At 38.2% G+C, this 20,005-nt stretch overlaps 1 protein-coding gene across 5 annotated transcripts in view; it reads right to left on the reverse strand.

Moving 5' to 3' along the window:
• The window catches only part of LOC105919066 (phosphofurin acidic cluster sorting protein 2), a 71,771-nt gene that overhangs the window by 17,646 nt on the left and 34,120 nt on the right, over nt 1-20,005 (reverse strand). For all 5 annotated transcript variants that reach the window (XM_036125919.1, XM_036125914.1, XM_036125918.1 and 2 more), the window contains exons 3-10: nt 15,896-15,985; nt 12,186-12,311; nt 8,677-8,839; nt 7,741-7,832; nt 5,661-5,741; nt 5,245-5,304; nt 2,333-2,484; nt 448-541 (exon numbers count right to left, since the gene is read on the reverse strand). In XM_036125919.1, the coding sequence (XP_035981812.1) occupies nt 448-541; nt 2,333-2,484; nt 5,245-5,304; nt 5,661-5,741; nt 7,741-7,832; nt 8,677-8,839; nt 12,186-12,311; nt 15,896-15,985 (858 nt within the window). The remainder of the gene's footprint in view (nt 1-447; nt 542-2,332; nt 2,485-5,244; nt 5,305-5,660; nt 5,742-7,740; nt 7,833-8,676; nt 8,840-12,185; nt 12,312-15,895; nt 15,986-20,005) is intronic.

The raw sequence follows: 20,005 nt of genomic DNA on the forward strand, positions 1-20,005 counted from the left end.
TTAAAATAAGTAAAAATGTTCTTAAAATGAGTGTATTTGTCCTTGATTTAAGCAGGTAAAGAAGATGATTTGCCAATGGAATAAGAATTTTGCACTTAAAATAGGAACAATTCATCTCCATCATCTTATTTCAAGTGCAGGATGTCTAATTATCTTATTTTAGGGGTCAAAATACTCATTCCATTGGCAAATAATCTTATTTACCTGCTCAAATCAAGGACAAATACACTCATTTTAAGAACATTTTACTTATTTTTAGATCCATTTTTGCAGTGTAGTAGTTGCATTGCATTCCCTGAACCTCAATGAGCCGAGTGCTGACAAACAATAGCGGCTTTTTTTTTTTTTTTAAACATAGTAACCTATAAAACAATCGAGGCAGAGCTCTAACCTAAACAATGAGCCTAGAAGAGAGTTTGTTCATATAGTGAATAATGATCAACTTACAGGACAGGACAGCTCTCTCTGCTGACTCTTTTGGCTGTGCGTGCTTCCGATCTCTGTCTGGGAGCTGGAGTGAGACATTCCTTCGAAGAACGGCCTAAGAAAAAAAAGAAAAAAAAAAAGAGAATATTTTAAATATTATGGGTTTAAAAACGGGGACATAAAGTGTTTTGATTCAGCAAAGGAAACAAACCTTTAGAAGAATCTTATTCTGTTACATTACGTGGAAATCCTCAGTTATCATTCCAAAAATAGATTTACAAACAGCTACACTGCAAAAACGGAATTAAAAGTAAGTAAAATGTTCTTGAAATGAGTGTATTTATCCTTGATTTGAGCAGGTAGATAAGCTTATCTGCCAATGGAATGAGTATTTTGACCCCTAAAATAAGATAATTAGACACCCTGCACTTGAAATAAGATGATGGAGAAGAGTTGTTCTTATTTTAAGAATGCAAAAATCTTATTCCAATGGCAGATTGTCTTATTTACCTGCTCAAATCAAGGACAAATACACTAATTTCAAGAACATTTTACTTACTTTTAGTTCCGTTTTTGCAGTGTAAACTTAAGAATTATGAACTGTGAGCTGGAGATATAATCACTAGTAAATCACACTGAACTATAGGGTAAAAAAACAGAGGGGAGCCTTATATTTAAGAACTGTTGAGAATATTAGTTTCTGGCTAATATCAGCGGACATGGCTGCTGTGGCGCAATGCAAGTATAACAGCAACATCTGTGCCATGTGGGGGTGGGGGGGAATAAATGCTAACATAAACTTCTGAATAGTGTATTACTACTAGGGGTTTAACAGCACATATGATTTATGAGGTAGCACATACACTGACTTTTCTCCTTCGCAGTTTCATACGGTACTGGTGCAAAGAAAAAATTATGCAAATGCCTTTTTTTTTTTAGCACCGACACTAAACAGATAAAAACAACCCTCAAATAAAAAGGGTCATAAAAGGGAACGACCCTTGTCGGTGAAGGGGCTCAGACAACAGCCATCATGCAAAATGAAATAAAGTCTTTAGCACCAATTAATAGAAATTAATTTAATAATAGTAAAAATACCTAACACCCCAAAGCTGCTTTGATTTAATAACAGGGTAGCGTAAGGCAAGTTAAATTCAAGACTTTTTAAGACTTTTTAATGCCACTTGAAATAAAAAGTTAAGACCAACTTCACGATAAACAAGATAAACCTGGTTGCGACAACTTCACCCAAATGTTGATTTTAACATAAAACATTACTTTCTGGCCCAGTAGACATGTTTAAAATTTTGAAAAACATTCCATATAGGAAAAAAGCTAAAAATAAAAAACACACAAATAACAGATATATTTTTAACAACTACGGAACTGAATTCACAAACTGTTTTGTTCCCTACTAAAATAAACTATAAATCAGTTTTAAATACCACAACATAAGCAGTGCCAACTCTTTTTCGCAGCTATGGTCCGGCCGCAACAGTTTTTATTGGTTCCGCTATCGGGACGGAACCAATAATGGTTACATTGTGCCGTTCGGTAAATTAAAAAAAGATCTAATTGTGTCAATTATTTTACTGTTTTGTAAGGATTACAAAAACAAAATCCTAATTATGACCTGGTAACAATTTTAAGACTTAAGAAAGACCGATTTAAGACATTTTAATGCCAATTAAGGCCTTAGTTTTACATTACAGAATTCAATGCCTTTTAAGACTTTTTAAGGATCCGCGGGAACCCTGTAATAAATTCTATCTTTCCAGTCCATCTCAACCTCTGTTAATTCTGGTGTTCCCCAAGGCTCTGTACTGGGGTCTCCTCTGTTTGATAGCCATCTCCTCAGGCGTGGCCACATTTTTTAAAAAGGTTTGGGACATTGAGGAAAACGTACTTGAGCTTGGGCTTTGGAGTGCTCAGTACACTCTCGTTGTCCTCCATCTCTGGCCCACTGTCGCTCTGGTTGTACACCTCCAGACTGTCATAGAGCAAGTCCAGATCCTCCTCCACCTCCTGGGTCTGGTCCACTGGGTCAGAGTCTAGCACCTACCACACAAACACGTCTTCAGTACACTACGAAAGGAGATTTATCCTCATATCTATGGTTTAAAGAAGTGTAAAAACTAAGGGAGACAAATAAATTCCTACCTCAGTTTTAAGCATGATAGTTAAAAGGTAGGTGAGTGTGCTGCACAGCGGGAATTTATATCATAGGATGTGCACACAGGCAGGCTTGTGGACTAATCAGGTGATTAATGCCACTCCATAAGAGCAGAAGCTGGCGGAAAGCAGATAAACAGTCTGTGCCACCCCCCACCCCCCCGCCTCCTTCTGCCTGGGTATTTATAGAGCCGAAGCCTTGCACATTACCCAGGCACAAGGAAAAGATTAGTGACAGTGAACGTGATAAAAGATCACTCGGCCACCTGGAGCTTTCAGAACGATGCAGAAAAATACAGCGCTTAGGTAGTTGTGAGTGAGAAATGAGACATGCAGCGCGGGTTAGAACTTCAAACTTAACTGTGAAGTGGAAGGAAAAGGCACAAATGCGCTCAAAATCTTTTACAAACAAATATCTGAAAAGTGTGTAGCGCATTTGATTTTAGCCGGGTCAATACGATGTAGAACTTAGAGGAATAGCTTTATCAGCTTTACACGCCTAGACAAGAAAAGCTTTGCCTATTCTTCTTCTTTTTTGCGTAACAGATCCAGCTCTGTCATATTACATGGAGAGCATCTGTAAAGCCCAGATAAACTGGATTTAAGTCTAGATTTTAGGCCTGGCTGTATGTTTAGGGCTGTTGTCCGGTGGTGAGGTAAACCTCCACCACAGTTTTGTTTCTGCAGCCTCTAACACACAGGTGTCAAACTCAAGGCCCGCGAGCCGAATCCTGCCCATCAAGGTAAATTATCCGGCCCTCAAGAGCTAAAAAAAAAAAGGCATATCATGTCATAAAGTAGAGGCATATATCCTTTTAAAGTGTATAAAGTGGCTAAAACTGTGCCTCTTGCAAGTGTAACTCACCCCAATTTTTGCAGATAAACTGTATAAACTGGGCCTAAGGTTGCTACTTTTATGTTACTGTGCATTTTTTGTACTTCTATGTGAACTGGAATGAAATTATGAAATGAAAAGTATCGTCTATACACGTGCAACCGGCCCTTTTAATTACTTCATGACGCCAATGTGGCCCCATACAGAAATGAGTTTGACACTCCTGCTCTAACAGGTTATCTTCTGTTTTGCCCTGTATTTAACTCCATCCAAATTTCCACTCTCACCAGCTTCCATCCTGCAGGACGTCATCCCACAGCATGATGCTGCCACAACCCCTTTTTCACAGCTCGGATGGCAGGAGCAGTGCAATGTGCAGTGTTAGATTTCTATCTATCTCAGAAATGGCGTTGCACATAGGCTGTCTCCCCTTACATCGCTTGTGACAAACTGAAAACAGGACTTCTTATGGTTTTCTTTCAGCTATGACTTTCTTCTTGCCACTCAGCCCTAATTTGTGGAGTGTGTGAATAATAGTTAGACTTATACAAACTTTATTGTCATTTTGTGTGTACAGAGTGCTTACAAAACGAAATTTCGTTGCATACAGCTTACGGCAGTGTAATGAGATTGCAATTGAAATAAAATAACATTACAATATAAAGTGCAGGAGTGATAAGAATGTAACAGTGCAGGAGAAAAACAGTTTTATAAAAAATTGTTTCAGAAGAATGTTCCACCATGTTTATAGTGCAAAAATAATGGTGCAAAAAAGGCGCTAATTTGAAAAGTCCAATGTTGGCAGTGCAAAATAGTAATTGGTGCCAAAATGCAGTAATCGTTCAGTTGCGTACTTTTAAATTTAAATTGATTATAAAAGTTCAGCAACGCTGGCAGTGCAAAATAATGATGCGAAATGTCCTGTAGACAAATTGTTGTGAATCTCTGCAGCTCTTGCAGAGTTCCCATGGGCCCACTTGGCTGCTTCCTTAATTAATGACCTCCTTGGCCTGTTAATTTAGGTGGATGGCCGGGTCTTAGTAGGTACTATTCTCTTTCCACAGTCGGGTGATCACTTGAACAGATTTTCCCTCTCTAACAAACCTTTGAGGCCTTCGCAGAATATTTTTATTCGTCAAAAATGTTGAACAGACAGCTGGAGATGGGCACCAGCACCCCTCGTGACCCCAACAGGGATAAGCGTGATAGAAAAGGAATGGATGGATGAAAATGTTGAACACCATATCATACTTTCTTTCCTTTTCAGTTTTATTCTATTACTTAGAAACCCATAAAATAAACCGAATGTGGCTGTTATGAGAACAATTGGAAAACGATCGACAGGTATGAATTTTGCGATTTACTGATGAAGAATACATTTTTACAAATTAACACGTTCTTCTTCTAGATTATATATTTTAAACCCAGCTAGGCTCATTTCAATAGTCTAATACACATTATGTACTAGTGGGCATCTGAATTTTACGTCACAAAATGGCTAAATGTCTCACTGTGAACCTATAATTAGAATCCAAAGCATATAACAATCTGAACATTAGGTTATTCACACATTTAAAGAAGTAGTGAGTTTGGCTGTAACTGAATCCTGCACGTGAATTTCCGGCCACTCTGCAGTAAAAGGCTCTTCAGACAAAGATGGGATTATTTTCTGCAGCATCAATGGCAATATAATAACTGTCAGCATCACAGCTGACAAACTGGAGATCATCTAACACAGAAAACAACAGCAGATTTTTTTCTTCGGTGCTAAAGAAAAAAGAAGTTTATTTGGGCAACGAAAGCAGCCTTACCTCGTCAGTAACCTTGAACCTCTTCAGCAAAGCCACAAATTTCTGCTTAAAATTAGGTTGCTGTAAAAGGAGACCAAGAAAAAAACAAAAAACAAAGTGTAAGTATGAGAAAAAGAACCTGCTGAAATAAATGTAACATTTAATAAACATGCCAGGTGGGCTCTGGTTTATAAACGCTCCTCGTTAACAACTGGATTACTTATTTCATGTAAAGACCATTATAGTCAGTTCAGCGAGCTCACATTGCTCATTTACATGCTCATCCACATCCTGCTAATGGCTCGGACAAATGGAACACGGTGTGCTCGTTCACTTAAAAGCTTGTGCAACAGTACGCTGCAAGTTTTATGTTATTCTCGTGGTCAATGATTGGCGACCGTTAAAGCTCCTCGGGACGGAAAGCGCGGGCGACTTACCCTGGTCATGGAGGTGGTTCTGATCATTTTCCTGCGGGGTTTCTTGGGCTTCCGGACTTCGTCATCTTCGTCATAAATATCCTGAAATTGGAAACAAATCAGACCGTTTTTCTATGAGAGACGTTGATGCTGTGTAAGGAGTCAAAGAAAGACCTTCAGCGACGTGTTTCCTGCAATTCTAAAACCTCTTCGGGACAACGGGTGATAAATATCATCACAGCCCCTAAACATTTTCACTTGATCCCATAACAACCACAACTACAATGCATTTTATTAGGATTTTATGCAAGGGAACAAAACAGGGAAGAGAATAAATCGCTTCTTCTTTTACTAAATTAAAATCCAATGCGCGGTCGTTGTCCTGCTGCAAAGTGAACCTCCTCTCCGGTCTCAAGCCTGTTGCACTGCAAAAACAGAACTAAAAATGAGTAATATTTTCTTAAAATGAGTGTATCTGTCCTTGATTTGAGCAGGTAAATAAGATGATCTGCCAATGGAATAAGACTTTTGCCCTTAAAATAGGAACAACTCACCTTCATAATCTTATTTCAAGTGCAGGATGTCTAATTGTCTTATTACAGGGGTCAAAATACACATTCTATTGGCAAATAATATTATTTACCTGCTCAGATCTAGGACAAAAACACTAATTTTAAGAAAATTTTGCCTATTTTTAGATCCGTTTTTGCAGTGTGCAGCTTCTCTTCCAGGGTTGCTTTGTATTTAGCTCCATCCACCTCCTCCTCATCATCAACTCCGACGGGATTCCTAGTCCGGGATGAAGTAAAGCATCTCCCCCCCCAAATCTGTTATGTCCATTACTTTTCTGCCACACAGAGGATTTTGGATATGTGCCAAACAGTTAAAACTTTCATCTCATCTGACCAGAACAGCGTCTTTCATACTTCGTCCCCTTTTGGCCAGCTACCAACACACTGCAAAAACAGAACTTAAAATAATTAAAATGTTCTTAAAATATGTGTATTTATCCTTGATTTGAGCAGGTAAATAATATGGTTTGCCAATGGAACAAGATTTTTGACCTTAAAATAGAACCAACTCATCTCTATCATCTTATTTCAAGTGCAGAATGTCTAATTATCTTATATTAGGAGTCAAAATACTCATTCCATTGGCAAATAATCCTATTTACCTGCTCAAATCAAGGACAAATACACTAACTTTAGGAACATTTTACTTATTTTTAGTTCTGTTTTTCCAGTACAGGACTTCTTCTGACTTCTATCAAGAAAAGCTTTCTTCTTGCCACTCCTCCAGAGGGACATTTTGTGGCGTGCATGACCAATGTTTGTACTATTGACGGATTTTCATGCCTGAGCTACGGATCTCTGCAGCTCCTCCAGAGTTAACACGGGCATTCTGGCTGCTTCTCCTTGCCCAGTCTGTCTGTTTAAGTGGACAACCATGTCTTGGTAGATGTGCAGCTGCACTGCAAAAACGGATCTAAAAATAAGTAAAATGTTCTTAAAGGTAGTATATTTGTTCTTGAGTTGAGCAGGTAAATAAGATGATTTGCCAATGGAATAAGATTTTTGCACTTAAAATAGGAGCAAGTCATCTCCATCATCTTATTTCAAGTGCAGGATGTCTAATTATCTTATTTTAGGGGTCAAAATGGTCATTCCATTGGCAAATTATAATATTTACTCAAATCAAGAACAAATATACTAACTTTAAGAACATTTTACTTATTTTTAGATCCGTTTTTGCAGTGTGTGCCGTTCTTTCTCACGGTTCAGATGATGGATTGAGGTACGCACCGATGTTCTCTAAAAACCTCTGGATTTATAGAGATTAAATTACACATCGTTGGTCTTTTTACCAATTAGGCAACTTCTGAAGGGGATTTCGGAGTAAAAGGGGCTGAATACAAAAGCACATCAACTTTTTATTAATGAAGATATTTTTTTCTAACCATTTAGCGTTTACTTTCCATTTCCCCAACTATGCACTTTGTGTTTTCTCTATCACATTAAGCCCAAATTAAATACACATAAATACCGGATTTCACAGAAAAACTGGAGCGCTGTCACAACCTGAGCGTTTTCCTGGCACCAACCTGGGCATTAACTGCGTCATCACTGGCCTCCTGCTCCGACGAATAGCTGTCGTCATCGTCCTCCGAGTAGTTATCCATGTCAGGGGAGCGGTCTGACAATAACAAACGTACGCACACATACATGTCATAGAGTACAGAGATATTAGTGCCAAATACATTATGAAATATAATAGAAAACATATTTCTCCAGAGAGAGAAAGCGATTTTGTTTTTGTGTGTGCAGTTGTTCTTAAAAATTAGTCGAGAGCAAATACTGCTTAGATTTTAGTAATCAACAGTTTCAACATGTATATACCCCTATCTTGCTTTTTAAAATGTAGCTGCTCTTATTGGACCTGTCTCTGTAAAATATTTTGCCATTTCACTTTTCTTTAAAAACAAACATTTTCCGTTTTAAAAGCTGCTTTTTATTCAGCTTCCCCCTTTGCCTGTGAAACATCCTGTTCCGTGCTCCTAGGTAGGATGGACGCCATTACGGATCAATGCACGGAGGAAGATAAACATCTTTCCTTCCCTCCCTTTCCCTCAGAGTGACACTCATTCCATGCTTAGCGCATGAGCTCATGTATTATGTTTGAGCGGCGTCCTTAATAACATCCAGAACGGCGTCGGACCAGCGCGGCCGTGCAGTGCCTGCCGAGTGCGGACCGGACGGCATACCGGCCGCACCGTCGCTGTCCAGAAATAGAGCGGTGAAAGGTAATAGTCCCTCCATCTGTTCAGGTCTCAAATCAGCGTTACAGCCCGTGGCTGAAGAGAATAACATATCTCTGGCTCTGCGACAGCCCGGGATTAATGGGAGTTTATTCTGCTCTCAGTTGGGAAACTTGAGCCAGGTGGAAGGAGGGACGAGAGAGGCCACAGCGGGGAGGGAGGACTGGCTCTGAGACACATTTGGACTGGGACACGGGGGGGCAGGAAAACGGCGCTGCCCACCTGAGGTTTTGGTCTTGCGGCAGGCCTGTCCGCTGCCGTCCTCGTGGTCAATGGGCTGGCTGGACAGAGAGTAAACGCTGATCTCTGCCACGCGCACCGGGGCCTCCTTCACGTTGCTATGGAGAGCCAGGATCTGTCCCCCGTCTGTTGGGTGTTGCATCACCTGGACACAGGGCAGCATCGAGACCAGACATCAAATTTACCACATGGGGCTCTTAGTTAATACACTCCCCCCCCCCCCCCGTTAAAAGGACACGTGGTGTTTGAAAAATGTAATATATCTGTTTTATCTGTTCCTGCACAGTGTCTCAGATCACATCTGGTACCGTCAAGTCGTCCGTTTTATTTGTATTTTTTTTCAAAGAAGTGATGAAACACGCTGAAAAAAAGGCAGGAAATAAAAATGATTATATTTGCACGTGCATCGCGTTCGACCAGAGATCTGGCTGCCGATTGCAAGCTGCCAGCTACGCCATCTGCAAATAAATCTTCATCAGAAAAATAGCCGCCCTGCCTAAGCGACCCGATCCAATCTGCGTCACCAACCTACCCAGCAGTGCAACGCGGGTTTTAAATAAACTGCTTTGAATTAGATGAGAAAGGACGAGCTCTCGGTCTGAGCTCTATCTGGGGGGGCGCTTGGAATATTTCAGCTGATGAATCGCCGGACAGGGAGCCGGCTCATTTTACCCAAACCACCAGCAGGGGTCCACTTGAACTCTCCGGGCAAATCCCAGTGAGCCACTTCCTCCCACACAAATGCTTGGATGGTTTTCGGAACGGAGGCACAAGAGGGTTTGCTCTGCGGCGGATGACAACGCGATTACCCCACAGGGTCCAATAACGGCCAATTTGGCTTTATTCATAAAAAGGTCTGTGGGTTATTTCCCAGCAGCGCAACACGGAGGGAGCCTGGCCGCTGAGTGGGACTTTAAAACACTATCATGCATTAGTCTTGTTTTCAGATGCCAATCAATTCCTGCTGCAGCAGTCATTCCGCATACATATAATAATGCACACAATGTGTTCACAGCTGCTTGCCAAAGTGTGCATACATCTAAACCTAGATCACATTCTGCGACGCTACAATACAAACTTTAGGCAACGGACCAACGCAAAACGGCGGATAACTGCGAGACAATCAGACCCAGCGGGAGAAAAGCAGGGCGACAAATGATGCACAGCCGCACTTTATTTACTGTGGACTAGGGTGGCAATACGATGAAAAATACTCAACACAATTTTCGATACAGCGGCAACTTTTGAGGCAAAGGAGGTGATTAATTACAACAAGATAAACGTAACTTTCTTAATTCGGGCAAAGCCAATGAGTAGGGGACAATTTAGTGTTCGTTTAGAGCAGGGGTGTCCAAACTTTTCGGTACATGGGCCAAAATTCTCAATTCAATGGAACCCAAGCCAAAAAATTAACACGATTTTTTTTTTTTAAACCAAAGCAATCATATGAATTTTTTTACCTGCTCTACAAAATATGCTAATTTTAAATAAATAAGTTAGTCAGTCTTTTGTAGGAAATGAATGTGTAAATTATTGTGGATCCAAAATTTAAAAAGGGTTTTGCTCATTTGTTGTATTCATCCAGTTTGGAAATTATTTTGAATAATTTAGTTTGACTATTTACCAATAATAAACTGAACTCCTTTTGGTCTAGTAATATAAGAACAGTATTTGGGTCAGTTCTTTGAAAACACTTGCTGTAATTAGCCAATTTTAATAATTGAATTCAAAGCAGATTATAATGCACCAAAGTGTAAATGTGAGTAATTAAATATAATTGGATAGATGTTACTATGAAATTAAAGAGAATGTCAAATGTGTGTTTATTAAAAGATGAATACTTTATGTTGTACTTAACATTTTCAATTGTAGGATTTTAACTTTTCTGCAATAATTTTGCCCTAATTAAAAACTAAAATCCTCCATCTGCATCAGCCACCTGTGCTGGTGGACCAAATCGTTCTTGAAATGCAGTTGAGGGGCCACACAGAATCAGTACAGGGGCCACAAATGGCCCCCGGGCCGCACTTTGGACATGCCTGGTTTAAAGAGATACAGAATTTAAGGGTCACCTGTGTTTACCTTTGTTTCAGTTACGCAATTATTCCACTTTATTAGAATTGCTCGAAATGTTTTACTACTGAGGGACAAATAATCTGTCTAAATTAAACTGTGTTTTAAAACAAACATGGATCTGGCCCGTACAATACCTTTTTTTTATTGTTTTTTTTACAGTGTAAACAAACATCTGGTCCACCCAAATATTTTCCACAGAATTTGTGTATCATTTAGCATATTTTCTCCGGTGATCGACTCCAGCCGCAGGGTAAGTTGCTGCAGGTTGCTTCTTTTTCTGCTACAGCTGTCAGCTTCAGTCTGGCGTCACCATAACCCGCGGTATTATCAGCCACATCGGAGGATCGACGGAGGGGAAGACGCACTGGTTTGTCCTGATTAACATTTTCCTGCGTTGATTCGTACGGCGGTAGAACAGAGCAGCATTATGTCATGTGGGAGGCTTACTACTACGTTACTGCAGACAGAGGAGAGTTAATGACCTTATTAAGTTGCTCTCACACATCAGCGTCATAGCGCTAGCTAGCCTAGCATGGTGTCTTTTTCTTGTCCATCTGCTTTATTGCGGCGCTGCGATTGGAAGAGGTTCAACGATTTGGGGGAAATGTGGATGGTTCAGTTTATATTGATTTTTTGATATTTCAAAATTGACATAAACTGAATTTAAATCTTTTCTTAGTCTTTAATCTTTGAGATATGGATTATTTTGGCAACCTTACCCATGATGCAACTCATCAGGACAGTTGACTATTTTATATGGGTTTATTTAGGGGTATCAAAGTAAAACCTTTTTAAATTATGCACTACTATGTGTTAGGACACAGTAGTGCATAATCTACTGTGGCAATTCAAAAAAAAGCAAATTGTTTAGGGTTGAAAGAAGACAAACTAAAGGAAAACTAAAGCGGTATAAATACTTCTGCAAGACACTGAATATCCATCTCTCAAAACCGCTAAACTGATCACAATGATAAAGAAGCATTTTCATTAATCGGTATCTGTTATATGAAGGACAAGCCATTAATTCTTAAAACAGGCAAGCATGATGATTCTGTTGTCTAAAAAAAAAAAAAAAAAAGGCAATTCTTTAAAGAAAGCCTGATATCACTGTGGTCAAACACGTCTATTCAGTCAGAATTTCCCCCTCTGTATTTCTGTATTTATTGGTGAACGCACTTTTGTTTTTTTTTCAGAATAGCGTATACGAAGCAACCACCAGATGGTCGATCATTTCACACAGCACTGTCTGACGAGAGTGAATCACAGGAGCCCATTCTCTCTGGCATGCAGAACAAGGTAGAACGCTTTAACAAGCCCAGGACAAAACAACATGTTCCTCGAGCAAAACGACTGACAACGACACATGAAATGCACCGTGTGAAAGCATCGGTGCAGACGAGCCCCCCGGCCATTACCTCGGCCATATTGATAACTCCTACAGCCAATGTTTTGTAGCCCAGGATGGTTCGATTTTTGTAGCGCTTCCGTCTCTGCAGCATGATTTGCAGTCTGTTGGCATCCCTCTTTAGAAAGTGGGGGTACTGAAATGAAAAAGAGGACGACAGATCACTCATTTATAATACATTTAATCTGTTTCTGTAGTCCTGGAGTAAAAAGATGGATCTGTTTACGGTTATTTTCTAAAAAAAATAAAATCGCCTATTCAAAAATGGTTCAATATTCTTAATTATAATCCAGAGTCAGATTAATTTTTCTAACCTTTCAGATTTAAACATAATTTTCTGATGCTATATTCTGACCATCTCTGGGATTTAAAGGATTATACTGCATTGATGTGTAACTGATTGCCTGTATTGTACCGTTTTCTTTTTTTATTTAACCTTTATTTATACAGATATTCTCATCGAGATCCAAGACATTACATTCAAAAGATCTTTTTGATAAAAGAGAACCACAGAAAAAAAAAAAAAAAACATGAAAATCTTTACAAACACTGTAACGATACAAGCTATTAAAATATTTTACTAAATTAAATAAACTAATAGACTATGACTTAAAAACAAGAGCAAGATTTGTCCCAGAGGAATCAAAGTGGACAGTTTCAGGTTGTGCTGTAGAATGGTCCACGTTGGCAGGGCAGAGTACGAAAATGTTTTTTTTCCCCAGCTCTGACTGTACTAATGTAGAGAAAGTCCTGAGAGTGAAGTTTGTGCCTGGATTGTCTAAGTGACAGGTATGGGGGCAGGTTGTAAACAGTCCAAGGACAGCTTTATAGATGAAGAAGTACCAAAGCCTGAGTCTGCTGATTGATATCGATGGTCAATTCACCCGGAAATATAGATCTCAGTGGTGAGCAAGAGATTTCTACCCTGTTATGAGCCTTAATGCTCCAAGATAGACAGCATCCAACACACGCAGAAAGGTGGCAGGTGCATTCATATCCACAACATCACATCTATCTATCTATAGATATTTATTTATGTAAACAACTATTCTGTCTCTCTCTATATATATTGCATAGTTGTTTATCTATCTATCTATCTATCTATCTATCTATCTATGTATTTATGTATCTCTACAGAAAAAAAACTGTTTTATCTTCAACTTCTTTACAATATTTTCAATATGTAACTTAATGGAGAGTTTATTGTCAATTTTTATACGCCGAGGTACTATGTTTTGGCGTACTCTATTGGTCTACCTGTCAATGTTCCTATGAAAGGAAAACGTTCTTCTGGTTAGCATGACCTAATTTTAACAGCATTTAGGACTAGTCTTGAGTGAAGAACATCAGACTGTATAGAGTCAAACTCAGACTGCCGACACTCAAACACAACAGTAGCCGTTTTTGCATGGCTGTAGACTACCGTGTCATCAGCATAAAAACGTGTACAGGCATCAGTAATGCTTTTACAGACACCGTTTACATAAGCTAAAAAACAGAGTTGGACCTAAAGTGGAACCCTGTTTGAGTAATCTGATGATAGACCGCTATGCTGTACACGTTCTTTACGATTGTAATAATGTAACTTTTTTTTTATATATAAATCCCCAGACTAGAGGTTTGTTCACACCAGGATTTCTTGTGTTATAACTACAGTCTTCAGTCAAATTAAGCAAGTGTGCTACTGAACTTTTATAAAGAGCTATTCACCAGAAGGTCAAAACAGCGTTTTGAAATCTAAATTAAAATATCAACCCTGATAATGACCAAAGTTGTTTTATTATGTTAAATAATATTCTCTGTATTTGGTCAATGAGGGCAGTCCTTCAGTTCCTGTGAACAAATGTTTGAATAAATCTTCAGACTAGAAACTTGGGACGGATGCTTAAATACTAAATCCTGCACCTGTGTGTGTTTAATGCAGCCTTCAGTGTCAATTTTACGGTTTAAAGCACATTTACCTGTGTAAATAAAGTAATACTTAATAATTAACATTAACAACCAGACAAACTGACAAATAATGCATACTGGTAAAGAAAATGTTCCATTTCCATCAACCATACATAATGTTTAATCTCCTAAATAACAGTCTAAGCAGAAAGAGTATTTTGACTATGTAGCCTGTACTTCTAAGTGAAATAAGTTTAATTTTTATTTATATTTCAGGGAACTCACCAGTATTTCCCACAGCGGAGCGCTGTTTGTCAAGCTAACAACACTTAACTTGTGTTGTTTGGGATGTTTGTAGCTGTGCTGATGTACGTTCAAGACCTTTACTGACTTTTCTATTTTGCTCTCAAAAATTCATGTCGTACTGCCCGTTACTTTATTTATTTAAATTAAAAATGTGCATAACAATCTATTTTCAGTGTAACTTTGACTACTTTCTGCTTAACGGTCCATTTTGCTGAAATGTGCTGGTGAGAACCCTGTATTTGGAGTTCAATTTCAAACACAAGACCAGTCAAAGTCATTTTGGAAAGATTTTTATCATCATTCAATGCCTTCTCTTTAATTCGCTTCCTTTCTATATTCTAGTTACATAGTGAGGACATCAAAACTAAGAACGTATGTAGAATCTTATGTAGAATTATGCAGAAAACTAAAAAGTGTGAAATAACTCAAAACAACCTTTAAATTATTATTTTATAATCTTCGAAATTTCCAATGGTCTTGAAGGAGTTCCCATAGGAGGAATAGAAAGACAACTACTAAAGGGGAAAGTGTGTCCAAACGTTTATCGTGTAATGTATTTATATTCACATTGAGAAAAAGAAAATGTTATTTTTGCTGTTTTAAAACACCTAACTAATAAGTGTTATTGTACAACAATTAGAATCAAATTATCCTGAACTGAATTGATCATAAGACTGGACTATATTAAAATAATTCAGACAGGAACTGGACAGGTCTCTCTTCGAAATGACATATTGGACCATAAGGAGACAACCTGTATAAAGGTTAAATTCATTTAAAAGGTTGTTGTATTATAACGCTACATACAACAAATACATTGAATCTAGAAAAGGGTGTCATTTACTTTACTTTAGTCATGCTTAAACTGTATACCAATATTCTGTATTTATGCAATAAATGCCGATGCTGGTAGTAAAAGACTAAATAAAGCTTTTGATTTTTGGATGAAATTGCAATGTTTAGATTAATCATCTAGTCAAGAAAATTGGAGATCTTAGTGGGAGTCCTAATCATTGACTTTATTCCTGAACATTTTCCGTCTAAAATGACTCAAATTTGTCAGTAAAAATTAGAAAACAAAAACAGTAGGAAAAAAAATATCTGCATCAACCTCCCTATGATGGTGGCCCGAATACTATGTCTCATTACATCATTTAAAAAAAAGTTAAATTAAAGACTCAGTTGTTCACTCTGTCCTTTTCATAGTAAATTTTATCTTCTGTTAGTTTAGCTGTTTGTTGTTTTATTTGTACTGTTTTTATTGCCTTGTAATTATTCAGTGGTTTGTATGAAAGCGCTTTATAAATAAAGTTATTATTATTATTATTAATAATTGTGGCCAAGAAGCCATACTTTGGATAACCCTGCTGTAAAAGTCATGTGCAAAGCTAAAAGTATCTTTAGTCTTAAACAAAACAAAACAAAAAAAACTTGCAGCGAAAGAACATTGTTTAAAATAAATTAGCCTTTTGAGACACAGCGACACCTTAGTGAGAATGTGCAGCGGACTGTGAGGACGCTTGCCTGTAGTGAGAAGGTGAGCTCCAGGTCGGTCTCCATCAGTCCGCTGGGAGGGAGGACGTACTCGTTTGACCTCAGAAGACGCTTTGAGCCCTGTGAGACAACGTAGAGGCAATGTTCACGTTCAGCACAGTAGTTTGAGATATACTGATACACAGAGGACCGCTTTTTGAGCTAATCCATTTACACCAGTAGAGCAACCGACATGGGATCTGTGGGGGGAAAACACTGAGCTATATTATACACTGGAGTGCTGATTTTGCCGAAAAACTGAAGTCACTGGCCGCCATCTTGCTACTCCCTACTCTCACAGAATCCCACAGGAACTGGTTGCAACAACAAGCAGTTTTCTGGCTGAGTGAAAACGTTTCACAGGTAATTTTACAGTCAGTGGATGTACTAACACTATTAACTACTAGGAGATTAGGTGCTGAAATATTTTACATGTTATTCATATTAAATATATATATATGTATATATAAGTATGTGTATATGTATATATGTATACACATATGTAAATATATGTTTTTGTATATTGTTATTTATAAAGTTATAAATGTTAAACATATATATTTAAATGAATAAAATGCAAAATATTTCAGCACATGACTTTCTCATTATTGATATTTTTAGAACATAACATAAAAGTATATGGCATTTGACATTTTAAAAGTTTTAAGCCCCCCCTGAACATGAGAAAATCCTCGTTATTCGATGCTGTAGCGCACATATTCCCTAGTTAGTGGGGGGAAATAGGGAGTACCAATATGGCGGGCGGTGGCTTCAAAGCGACTCGTTCAAACAGACGGTGATTAGCACTCCAGTGTATTATATAGCTCAGTGGGGGAAAAGCAGCAGCCGACATGCATTTATGTGAAATTTGCTGACAGGTCCTTCTGAAAAGTAAATAGGTTGAAACAGAATAAAAAAAAAAATGACATCAAACATCTAAAACACATTATTTTCAGACAACAGTGACCAGACAAGTCTGGGGGTCTTTTTTGTTTTTAGAACAGGCCTGCTCCACATTCACACATCCATGCGGATTCGCACCTAAGCGTATCCTAGAACAAACAGTCCTTGACTCCGTCGCTTCTCTCTCTGGAGAGCTGTTTCTTGCAGAACAGGAGAAATACTTTGTTTGGAGAGATTTAAATAAGCAGAAGCCAAATCTTTCACCCGGCATGAAGCTATGATGTTAACTACGGCTACCGCTGGAGAAGCACAGCCGATTCAAGCTGTGAGTCGAAACCACCGTAAGCTTTCTTATCTAATGCTCGCCACTCTGCTTAAGACAGACTCATCACCTGGGCTAATTCTGGGAGATGGCCGCTTGAGGATTTAAATGCAAACGGCCGCGGCAGCCTCCTCTTCCCCAACAGAAGCTTAACACAGAGTGTCCCCAGACGACCTCTCTCAGGCTTTAACGTGCTGCTCTTGCCTGCCATGGATTTAATCCATAAAGGTACTTTTGAATTACAGATTTTAAATGAATTTCACAATCTTCTTGTTTTGCTGGATGTAATCTTAAAAAAACAACAAAAAACAAAACAAAAACAAAAAAACAGTAAAGCATGCAGCTATAAATAACTTGTCAGGTTATGGCAATAATTTTACGCCAAGCTTGTGGTAAGCATACTCTTGTTGTGTAACACTTCTGGCAACGCTTCAGTGAGAGTATGACAATTTTACAAATCTTCTGAGCTTAGTTCATGTATCTGGTACACATCCTAATTAACTTAAGACTTCCTCAGGGATAACTTCTTGAATAATGATGATGCAATGTCAAAGTCGGTTGGGCATTAGGTACAAAGTTACCGGTTTCCAAATCACGGCGGGTACTGGCGACTGACTCGCTCATCAATAACATTTCAGATGCTAGAGAATCTGACATTCTTGACAGCAGTAAATATTGTGTCCCAACAGGAGGTTGTTGCAGGTCAATCCTTTTCCCTAAAGATACACATGACCCCACACATACAGCTGCAGTCTTCAATAAATTCCTGACGGTTCTTTGATGCTAACTATTATACTCTAGTGCAGGGGTGTCAAACATACGGCCCGCGGGCCGGTTACGGTCCGCCGAACAATTTAGTCCGGCCCGGTGGCTAAATGCATTATCATTATTCAGCAAAAAAATATATATATAAAAGTTTTTTTCCCCAGTGTCCTGTCTGACAATGTGGCAATAAGAATTGTTGTCTTAATGCCAAAAAGAGCTCATCAGATTTGACTTTCACAAGTGTAGCAGAACTGCTTTCGCCATAGTGCTCCGCTTGATTTATGAATGTAAATAGTTTTATTATGATTCATGAGGGGAATATCTCAAATGATATGGACACTACAATGGGAAAGTAGGAGAGGAAAGGAAGAACAAGAAGAAAAAAAGAAAAGGTGAAAGAAAGAGGAGATAAAAGGAAGAGAATGATAAAACAATTATTGAAAAAAACATGTACTTCGTTTAATTGAAAATCTGTAGTTCCTATATTGTCCACGAGGGGCGCTGTGTTTTAATCAGCAGATGGTAGCACTGAGCTTCAGATGTGGAAAATTGATTTTAAATCATTTCTTATTTTTTATCTGTTTGATGTATTTTGTCATGCAGGACAGTGTTTTTAAGTTCCAAAACAATTGAATAAATGTTTTTCAACATTGTACAATCACTGTGATCAGTTCTTATGCATAATGCACAAGTAAATGTTTAACTGAGTAAAAGTATTGTTGAAATTGCACATACTTTTCTTAAAAACGCTGAGGTTATTCTTAATATATTGTGTAAAAGTGAAATTCATTTCATATAAAAATCAACAACAAGTCCACTTTTATTAGTTCTATTTAATCTTGCAATGAGTTTACTCGTGTGGCCCTCTTGAGGTCAGATTAAGCTGTATGCGGCCCCTAAACCAAAATGAGTTTGACACCTCTGCTCTAGTGCGAGTGGATCAGCTGATCAGTCATGTGAGGTAAACGTTCGCCAAGTCAGAACTTATTCTGGAAATGTCTTTCCATCTCCTCTGTAGTGCATTTACTGCTTTTCCGAAAAAGTCAAAAACCACCTCAAGCTAATGTAAAAGTAAAATTTTTGCGAAATGTAGTGGGTTAATTCAAATTTTTGTCGTTTCCATCAAGCACTTCTGATGAGATACTTCAAAATGCGCTTTAAAAAACGTTAATGGAAACGCAACTACTGCCAGTGACATATATTCGACATTAGGTTTTTATTGCAGCACAAAAGTGCTACTATGCTACTAAAACGTTACTTTGCCGAAACAGCAGACGTCGGCCAGAAATAACTTTTTTTTTTTATAAAATTGTGATGGAAATAATTATTTCTTTAAATAGCTGGACAGAATTTTCATTATCTGAGGTCTATGTTTGCTATGAACCTAAAATAGAATAACATCAGTACTTTTTAAATTTGTTAAATTTTTGGCAAGTCATCGCTATTGCAATATTCACCAACATAATTGCCTATAATATGTTTCCTTAGCTGGTGGAACCTTGCAGCAAGAAGGTCCTAGATTTGAACTAGGGCTGGGCGATATAGAAAAAAAAACAACATATCGATAAAATAGAAATCATATTGATCGATATCGATAATTATCAACAAATTCAAAACATATATTTTAAGTGCAGCCCTGGCCATTTTATGCTGTTGCTTAGTGAGATATTTTTTACAAAGAAAACACACAAACACTGAATTCAAATTCAACCCTTTATTCAACCAACTTTTGACCAAAACTGGTCAAAAGTTTCTTTTAAAAAAAAAAAAAAAAAAAAAAAAGTGTGCTCTCTGAACTCTCTGAAGGGGGCGGAGCTTAGTGACGGCGCATTCCTGGGTCTGCGTTGTGATTGGTTGGGAGAATGTAATGACTGTAATATTAACCTACATGGCTAGAATGCATAAAGAAAGGAAAACTGTTATTCTATAGAACTTTTTATTGACCCTTTTATTTTCTATCATCGGTATAAGTTTATCGGTCGATATATATTGTTATTGAATTATTGTCCAGCCCTAGTTTGAACCCCAGGTTCGACCTGTGGTCTTTCTGCAGATGTTTTCCTTATATCGTGCAGCCCTATAGTGGTGTGGGCGTTGTAACCAGGATTAAT

Source organism: Fundulus heteroclitus, chromosome 22 (genome assembly GCF_011125445.2).
Source record: "Fundulus heteroclitus isolate FHET01 chromosome 22, MU-UCD_Fhet_4.1, whole genome shotgun sequence".
Taxonomy (NCBI): domain Eukaryota; kingdom Metazoa; phylum Chordata; class Actinopteri; order Cyprinodontiformes; family Fundulidae; genus Fundulus; species Fundulus heteroclitus.